The sequence below is a fragment of the Acinonyx jubatus genome, chromosome A2 (genome assembly GCF_027475565.1).
Source record: "Acinonyx jubatus isolate Ajub_Pintada_27869175 chromosome A2, VMU_Ajub_asm_v1.0, whole genome shotgun sequence".
NCBI lineage: Eukaryota > Metazoa > Chordata > Mammalia > Carnivora > Felidae > Acinonyx > Acinonyx jubatus.
In genome coordinates this window covers 162,573,879-162,583,080 of record NC_069383.1, presented here as the reverse complement: position 1 = coordinate 162,583,080, position 9,202 = coordinate 162,573,879, and the positions used below count along the sequence as shown (strand labels likewise).

Here is a 9,202-nt window from a genome sequence, read left to right as displayed (position 1 = left end):
GGGCTCACAGCCTAGCAGTGGGGGGAAAATATCTAGAAACCACGCACAGGAGTGTATAATCACAGAGGGCGCCAGGAGCTCCCGCTGCGGTATTGCTCTCCTCCTCCACGGCCCCCCCAGGCCTAGATTGCAGGGAGGCCCAGGCCGACTCCACAGGGGGCAAGGGGACGGTGCATTCTGCACCCCCTGCCCCGCTCTCCCCGGGACTAGGACCCGGCACAAAGTCGTGAATGTTAAACACAGACTCAGATGCAAGAATTTCTGCTTTTATTGCATTGAAGACTTTTCTGGAAGTCTGGAGGAACCAGGTGGACACGCCTCTTTCTCCCTCTAGCCCCAAAGGCAGTGCAAGCCTCTATTGTCTGTGCCCCCAAGAAGTCTGGCTCCGAAAAGGTGGCTCTGCCCCCCCTTACCTCCCGGAGGGATCATGAAGGCGATTTGGGGGAGGCAGGGGATGGGGAGTGTGAGGGCCCCAGGGCCGAGGGAGTTAACTCTTGCTTAGGCTGGGAACTAGGGAGGGCCTGGCCACACCTCCCCAGAGCATCCTGAGTCAGGGGCTGGGGCACAGGGAGGAGCAGGTGCCTGGGGGTCAGCTCCAAGGACAGCGTCCAGGGTGAAAATGCTCCTCCCCAGGCCCACACCCCAGGCCCCTCAAGATAAAGAGACAGGCAGTGGGGGGTGGGCCTGCCCTGGGGCCTGGAGCCCAGCTCTCAGCACCCTGAGGTTGCCCCCCACCCGCAAGGGCAGGTGAAAGTAACAAAGTGAGAACAGTAAGAAAAGATGACTCCATGGTCTCTACAAAAAGCCCCACCCTCCCCGGGCCCCCTGGTCAGCTGGGAACCGCTTCAGCCTTCACCCTCTTGGGGGGCCTGTGGGGTGCAGGACTGTCCAGCGGCTCCCTCTTGGGGCTGGTAGGCCCAGAGCCATTGTGCTGGGTACAGGGCTCGGCGGAGGGGTCCGGCTTGGGGCTGGCGGGTGCTGGGCCATTGAGCTGGGTGGGGGCCTCCTCCTTGGGCTCCAGCTTGGGGGCAGGCGGGCGAGGCAGGGGGGGCAGCGCCCTCTCCAGCACTCGAGGGCCGTCCCAGGTGGGGATCTCCAGGCCCAGGTACTCCATGAGCCTGGTCATGACCTCATCCACGTAGCCATGGATACGCAGGTCGGCATGGCGGTCCTGTGGGGGGGGCGGGGAGCAGGGTGCAAAGACAGGCCGGGCTCAGGCAGGGGTCTGGAGGGGAGGAGGCTGGAGCAGGGGGTACATCAGGGTGGGCTCAGCACGTACGTGCTTGGTGGGTTGAAGGTTGACAATGACCAGTCGACCTCCTCGGCGCTTGGTGGCGAGTGGGAGGTTCCCGCTGGGCCGGATTTGCAGGGAGGTGCCCAGAGTGATGGACAGGTCTGCGTTCCTGGGACAAGAAGGGTGAGACTGAGCCCCTCCACCCCCCCCCCCCACAAAGGTCTCAGAAGCCCTATTCCTGCCCCACAAGGCGCAAGAGGCCGCCAGCCCCTCCTGGCTCGAGCCCCAGTGCTCCACCAGCCGCTTGGTGCTCCGGAACACGCCCAGACCAGCCTGGGCAGCTCGCTCCACACCCTTCTCTGCTCTCAAGGGTGCCCACAACCTGTGCCAGCTTCCCGTCCGCCCGGAGCAGCCTCCCCACCCGGCCAGAAGCAGGGCTGCTGATGCGGGCGTGACCTCCGATGCTTGGGACTCATGGGCCAGAGGCATCCCCTTGCTGAAGCCTGTTTCCCTGCCTGTCGCATAAGACTGGCGTACAGGGTGTGAGAAGGCTCTGTCACCAATGGGGCCAGCGAGGCCCAGCGAGGGTGCGGCCACCCCTTTCGGGGAAGCCTTTCCTGATGGCTCCCTCCCGTGCTGGAACCTCGTGGTCTGGGCTCACGTGGGGTCAGACCTGCTGGCCTCGTCGGCGAGGGTGAGGTCCCGGTCAGGCAGGGCGTCTTCCCAGTCCAGGACGGTGTCCTTCAGCTCGCCCCTGCAGGGGTGGGGGGGTGGTGGGGGTCAGACGGAGACGCGCACCCTCCCCTGGAGCCCGGGCGCAGCAAAGGGTCACTCACCTGCAAGCACGCAGCCCCCTGGCCTTGGCCACGGTGCAGAGCCGGCCCGTGGCCTTGAGGCCCATACTGCCCACGACGGTGTCCCGGACATACTGCCTGTGTCGGGGGAGGAAGGGGGACCCGCAGGGGTCGGGTCAGCCCACCACCTGCTCCCGGGGCACCTGCTCAGGGGTCCCACTGGCGTGTCTCTTGTTCCTTTGGGGGGGAGCTGTTGTCCCAGGGGAGTGGGGGGGGGGGCGCGTACGGCTGACTCTAAGCGCGAGAAGGCATCCCGCAAACCCAGAGCAGGGGACGGAGGCCTTCCACAAAACAGCTGGCCGGGCCGCACCCCAAAGCCAACAGCGTGGAAGCAGAAGGGGCAGGGAGCGTCCCAGACAGAGGAGCCTGAAGAGATGCGATGACGACATGCAAAGCGTGAGTGACCCTGGGCGGGATCCCGGATGAGGAAACAAAAAAACCAGAAGCCACTGGGAACACGGGCCAGGCCCTGAGTGATCGCACTACCCTGACTTCCTTTACAGCTCGCTGCGGCCGCGCCAACGGGAGAGCGCAGCTCCTGGGAGGGAGGTAGAGTCTCGGGGGTCTGGGGTCGTGGGCGAGGCGGTCTGCCACTTACCCCTCAACAGCACAGCAAGTAACCAACAAAGTGTGGCAAAACGTTAACAGTTGTCGGATCTAGTCGGGATCGGCGAACTATGGCCCTGTGGGTGGAATCTGGCCCTCAGCCTCCTGCTTCCACGAATAAAGCTTTATCGGCACACGGCCACGCCCATCCCTTCGTGTGTGGTCCGTGGCGGCTCTCGTGCCCCATCAGCAGAGCCCACAGTCGTGAGAGACACTGTCTGGGCCACGAAGCTGAACACATTTTACCATCTGGCCCTTTACAGGAAAAGCTCGCTGAGCCCTGGTCTAGGCGAGGTAGGGGTTCATCGTACTATTCTTGTGAGTCACTTATGGATTTGAAAGTTTTCAAAATACAGTGGGGGACAAGGGCTTTCTTTGCAGTGGGGGGACCCCCACCTGTGCGGCCGCTCAGCCAGCGGGAGGAGACGCGCCCAGATGGCCCTGGCTCCAGGAAGGGCTCTGGCTCAGCCTTCCCAGAGCGGGTGGTCCTACCTCTGTCACACTCTGGTATGGGTTGAATTGTGTCCCCGCAAAAAGATATGTTGGGACTCCTGACCCCCCAATACTTTAGAGTGTAGCCTTATTTGGAAACAGGATCATTGCAGATGTAGAGTCAGGATGAGGCCACACTGGGGTAGAGTGGTCTCAATCTAACAGGACTGATGCCCCTGTGACAGACCCAGATACACAGCGAGGAGGCCATGTGACAACAGAGGAAGGCGGGTGGTTAGCCAAGGACTGTGAGAAACATCCAGAAAACACGAGGAGGCAGGAAGGAGCCTCCCCCACAGCCTCCCTTCTGGACTTCTAGCTTCCAGGCTGGGAGCTGTGGGGCACCTGGGTGGCTCAGTCGGTTGAGCACCAGAGATCGGCTCAGGTCACGATCTCATGGTTCGTGGGTTCGAGCTCCGTGTCGGGCTCTGTGCTGACAGCTCGGAGCCTGGATGGAGCCTGCTTCGGATTCTGTGTCTCCCTCTCTCTTTGCCCCTCCCCTGCTCACACTCTATCTCTCTCAAAAATAAAACATTAAAAAAAAAATTATCAGGCTGGGAACCGACAGATTTCTGTTTTATGCCTTTCAGCCTCTGGCTGTCTGTTACGGGTGCAGGGGACGAACGTCCCTCTCCTGGAGGAACTCGTGCCCCCAGCCTCACAGGCTTGAGGCTCAGGCCCCAGCCCTGCCCCTCCCTGGGTCCCTGGCAACGTCAGAAGCGACTCACAAGGCCCTTCCTTGTGATGGGAAGCGAAGCGGTAAGCGGCCCGGGCTGTCCACGCCTCGCCCCCCCACCCCGCCCCCGCCCTCCGGTGGCACTCACGTCTTACACTTGGCGCATTCCTCCACGAACATGTTTCCGTGAAGCTCCGCCAGCTTGTCCCTACGGAAGGAGAGAGACACTTGGCCATGGCATGGGATTCTGGTTCCTGAGGCTTCGGGCAGAGCACCGAGCCCTCCTCTTCCAGGAAGCCTTCCCTAAGCTTCAACCTTAGGATCAGCAGATTCCCTCCTTCCAGTGCCTCTGGACTGCTGCTGACCCCACCATCCACAGCCTTACAGATGGCCCAACCTCTCTGAGCCAGAGGGACTATTGGCCCTCATGGCTGACCCTACCTCTGCACATGGGCAGACCATTCCCTTCACAAAAGCCATCCACAATTGTGTTGGAACCACCAAGTGTCACCGGGCTGCAGGACAGGAATTTTAATCCCCAGTTTGCAAATCAAAAGCCTGAAGAGAGGAATGTGGGGTCAACTCCTGGTTCCCTTGGCTTCCCATCTGTGTGACCTTGGGCAGGTCGCTTAGCCTCTCTGGGCCTCAGTCCCCATCTGTGAAATGGGACCACAGTGTCCAGCTTCTGGGTTATTTGGAAGAACAATGATCAGACCTGGAAGGCTCTTCCCCTGGCTCCCTCTGTCACCTCTCAAATGTCACAGCCTCCCTGACCTACCTGGTCAAGGCTTCAACTCCCGCCCAACTTTCCCCTTTGGTTCCATGGCAAGGATCACCGCCTGACACAGAATTTACTTGGCTGATTTGTCTCGTCTTCTGCCTGTTTCCTCCCTCCTAGATGATTCCCGGGAGGGTAGAGCTTCTGTCTGTCCTGTGTACTCTGTGTCCTATGTTCTGGAATAGCATGTGGCACACGGTCGGCGCTGGGCAAAATAGTTGTTGGCTGTGACCCATTTTGCTCCTGTCTGCACACAGTGGGTGCTGGGGGATTAGTGCTTCCTCCTCCTCCAACACACACACACACACACACACACACACACACGCACACACACACACAGACCGGTGACGCAGTGAAGGCGTGGGTGGTGGGTGCCAGGGATGGCTGGGCACACACAGGTGTGCAATCCATGGTGCAGGAGGTCGGAGACACTGCGGTCCCCAAGTGGACTCCTGCCGGCCCACCCCAAGGCGCTGCCCTCCGCCTCTGGGAAGGAGCGTGCCAGCGGGTGGCCGTGCCCCACTCCTGATCTGCCGACGCGCCCCCAGCCTACCGTGCTGTCCGGCTGTTTGGGGACACAGATGTCGCCGGCTTTCCCCACATGCCCGTAAAAGCCCTATCCTCCCGTGCCGCTGAACGTACTCACTACACAGTGAGAAAACGTTTGCTTCTGTTTCTAGAAATGTCTACACAGGTCCCGAGGGGCAGGCCTGTAGCCACGTGCCTAGTAAATCGGTCTGACCTGAAGGATAAGACGCCAGTGGTTCTGGCCCAGACCGGAGCCCGACGGTAACCCTGAGCCAGAGGGGGCTGGAGGCTTAGTTAGTTACATGTCAAAAGGGTGAAGTCCCCAAACGTGGCAACATCTCTAGGTTGTGAGAACTGCCTGACTTCTAGAGAAATTTTATCTCTGGGGGCAGGGGGCGGGGGGCACCTGGGTGGCTCAGTCAATTAAGCGTCTGACTTGATTTCAGCTCAGGTCGTGATCTCACAGTTTGTGAGTTCGAGCCCCTCGCCGGGCTCTGCACTGAGTGTGAAGCCTGCTTGGGATTCTCTCTCTCCTCCTCGCTCTCCTCCCCTCCCCCACTCACTCACTCTCTCTCAACATAGATGAATACACTTAAAAAAAAAAAAAAACACCTAAAAAAAAGTCAGTCCTTTGCCCTACTAGGGTTCACGTTCACTATGGAGGCAGTAACGAGGGATATGAAAACCCAACTACGAACATTCTAAATTCTCAGCACCCTCCTCCCCACGCCCAATTTCCCCTGGCCTCGCCCCGAGGGGGATGTCATAGCGGCCCGTGGCCAGGCTGTGGGGCTGGCAGCTGAGGACCCGAGGGCAGTCTGGGCCATAGTCCGGGCCGCCGGAGGCCCCGAGAGGTCAGGGCTGGAATCACCCCCCGGGACCGGGAAAGGGCACCCCAATTCTCGATCTGTTCCCGGGCAGCTCTGATGACACAGGACAGCTCTGGTTTCTGGCCTCCCACCCAGTGCCCAGCGCTGCTCCCGGCTGCCCCCCTGCATCGGCCCATCAAAACCCCCCCTTTTACAGATGAGGAAACCGAGGCCCAGAGAGCGCGGGGCCGGACCCGGGCGTCACCTGGGGAAGCCAGAGCGCACGTGCAGCCCGTCCACGTTCTGGCTGACCAGGAAGCACAGGAGGCCCACGCGCTCCAGCTGCACCAGTGCCATGTGGGTCTTCGTGGGCCGCGCGCTCTCGAAGGTGGTGTCGAATTTGGGGGCCAGGCCCCGCTCCTCCATCGTCCAGACGCCGTGGGGACCCCTGAAGGTGGCAAGGCGGGGAGAGACACAGAGAGTTCAGGGATCAGGGAGACAGAATAAGAGAGAAAAGAGAGAAAAATATTTGCATTAGGAGCTGATTACCCCTAATACCAATCCTCCCATCTTCTAAGGTAAGAGGATCCCAATAGGCAGGCAGGTCCAGCGAGCCCAGGCAAAAGACTACATTCCCCAGGATCCCTTGCAGCTAGGTGGGGTCAGGTGACCACATTCTGGCCAATGGGGTGTGAGTGGAATGTGGCGCCACTTAAAGGGACACATCTGTAAGGGCAGGGTCTTTCCGGCGGCCAACATCCCCCCAGCGGGGATGGCAGCAGGTGTTGCGTCAACCTCCCCTCTGTGCCCACAGACCTGAAGTCGGGGATGCCCGAGGCGGTGCTGATGCCGGCCCCCGTGTGGAACACCACATTGGAGGACTGCCAGACCAGTTGCGCCAGCTCCCGCACCTTCCGCTCCAACTCCTCCGGGGGGTCGAAGATCTGTCCGGGGACAGAGCAGAAGGGAGGGGTCAAAACATGTCCCATTGTGGCAAGGCTGCTAGCCACAGATGGGAATGCCCCTGCCTTGCCCAGGGCAGAGAAGTGATTGGAAAAGGTGGCTTGTTCTCATGTCCCTCCTCTGCCCACAGGCTTCCAGGGCTCCTGCATCCCTCAGGGTAGAAACCTAAGTCCTCCCAGTGGCCTGAGGCCTTACACGACCTGCCCAACTCCTCCCCCTCTCTGCTGCAGCCACTTGGGGCCTCCTCACTTTTCCTCCCAACACGCCAGGCCTGGTGCTGCCTCAGGACCTTTGCACAGGCTGTGCCCTCTGCCTGGAATTCTCCCACATGGCTCTTCCCTCATCCCCTTTAGGTCTTGGCTGAGAAGTCCTCTCACTTGCACACCCACGTTCATGGCAGCATCATTTACAACCGCCACAACATGGAATCAACCCCAGTGTCCACCGACGGATGAAGGATAAACACAGTGCGGTCCATCCACACACTGGAATATGATCCAGCCTCCAAAAGGAAGGACCTCCTGACGCCTGTCACCACGTGCATGGATCTGGAGGACACCGTGCACAGTGACAGAAGCCAGACACGGAAGGATGCTGCGCGACCCCACTCACAGGGGGTCCCTAGAGGAGTCCCGTCCACAGAGACAGAGAGCAGATGATGGGAGCCAGGGGTGGGGCAGGGGGCGGGGAGTCAGTGCTTCATGGGGACAGAGTCTCAGTTTTGGGAGATGGAAAGTTCTGGAGATGGATGGTGGGGGTGGTTGCACAACAGCGTGAACGTATCCAGTACCACTGAGCTGTGTACTTAAAAAAATGGCTAAGACGGTACCTCTCACGTTGTGTGTTTCGCCACAATAAAAAAAAAAAAATGGAGAAAACAGAAGTCACCTGAGTGGTGCCTCCTGGGCCCTGGTTTCAACGCAGCCCCGGCTCTCCTCACAACTCCCAGCCTTACTGGTCTCCCTGAAGCTTCCTATCCTCTGACTTCTTGCATTGACTTGCCCTTTGTCTGTCTCCCCTCTAGAATGAGGAGTTTTTGTCTGTCTCGGTCCCTACTGGGGCCCCAGGGCCTAGGAAGTGCCTGGTGCACAGTAGGCGCCCCATAAATGTTTGTGGAATCCAGCTAATGGACTGGCAGGAAGAGGAGAGGGACTTCCGGAGGGATTCTGAGGGCTCTTAAATACCTCACAGACCAGCCTTTGGGGGATGGGGGCAATCTTCCCCCCACCAGCTTCCAGAAGGGGAGAGGGGACCCAGAGGGAAGGACTCGCCCCAAGTCCTGCAGTGGGCGAAGGGGTCTTTTCTGACACGTACCTACGATCATCCCGCCTAGAACCCTTGTCCACCACCCCCAGGATAAAGTGGCAGCTCCCCAGCCCGGCACGTGAGGCCCCTCCGGCCCTGGCTCTGGAAACCTCTGTGGCCTAGTCTGGTCCCCAAGCGTGTTTATTTCCATCTCGCCTTCGCCCCTGCGGAGCCTTCCGCCAGCAACTCCGTCCCTGGCTTCCCCCATCAGAGAACTTGAGGACTTTCCACCGACGCGGGTCCCTCCCTCTATCCCGCCGGGCCGACCCGGGGCTGGGGGTGGAGGGGTGTTCCAGTCCCCGGGAGAGCAGGGGGCGTCACTTCCCGCCCCCTCCCCACTGGGAAGTCCCTCCCATTGTCTAGCCTCAGTGCCTCCCGATATTCCCACAATGCCCCGCTGCTGCCCGGCCCCGCCCAGCCCGTGGCGCTGGGGGCGGCCTTCGGGACGCCGGGCCGCGCTCACCTCGGGGAGGCCACACTTGCCCTTGTCCGCGTACGGCGACAGTCCCGCCGCGTAATTCACCGACATCCTCGCCGCCCCAACGGGAACAATAAAGTTTCTCTTGTTGAGGCCGCTTCCGCCGGAAACGGGGCAGGGCGGGGAGGAAGGAGGAGCCGCGTTCCGCCCTGCGCGGCCAGCCGCTCCCTCCAAGGCGCATGCGCCTCGCGTTGACGCCGCAGGCGCCATCTCAACTGCTGGCAAAGAGGAGCCCGCTTCCTTAGGTAGCGGGAAACGGGGCCAGCCGTCCACGTGAGAGTTCTGCAGTCACCTCTAAAGTGAGGGGCACGAGCGGCCGGTGCTCCCCTTTCTTCTTTTTGCAAATGCGTAAATTGAGGTCCCCACGCCTCTCGGGACGACAGGGAGCTCGTGCTTCTAGTCAAGGCTCTGTCTGCTGCACATTTCAGAAGTTTACAAAGTCACGAATACCCTGCGTTTGTGTGCGGGGGGGGGCGGGG

The 9,202-nt window shown here is 60.6% G+C and overlaps 1 protein-coding gene across 1 annotated transcript; it reads right to left on the bottom strand.

Annotated features, from left to right (window-relative positions):
- Positions 1-250: 250 nt before the first annotated feature.
- Positions 251-8,869, bottom strand: SIRT6 (sirtuin 6). Its single transcript, XM_053220100.1, has 8 exons — positions 8,709-8,869; positions 6,800-6,921; positions 6,243-6,431; positions 4,011-4,070; positions 2,071-2,166; positions 1,908-1,988; positions 1,280-1,403; positions 251-1,171 (listed from the first exon to the last, which is right to left on the bottom strand). The coding sequence occupies exons 1-8, from the start codon at positions 8,772-8,774 to the stop codon at positions 830-832; spliced, it is 1,080 nt and encodes a 359-aa protein (XP_053076075.1). The 5' UTR covers positions 8,775-8,869; the 3' UTR covers positions 251-829.
- Positions 8,870-9,202: the final 333 nt, after the last annotated feature.

Bases quoted from the DNA above. Each gene is read 5' to 3' on its own strand.
- SIRT6 (XM_053220100.1), bottom strand. From the start codon at position 8,774: ATGTCGGTGAATTACGCGGCGGGACTGTCGCCGTACGCGGACAAGGGC. The intron at 1,989-2,070 runs GTGAGTGACCCT...CCACCCCTGCAG, and splicing joins AGGGGGCTGCGTGCTTGCAG to GGGCGAGCTGAAGGACACCG. The intron at 1,172-1,279 runs GTACGTGCTGAG...CCCCCCCCACAG, and splicing joins ACCTTCAACCCACCAAGCAC to GACCGCCATGCCGACCTGCG.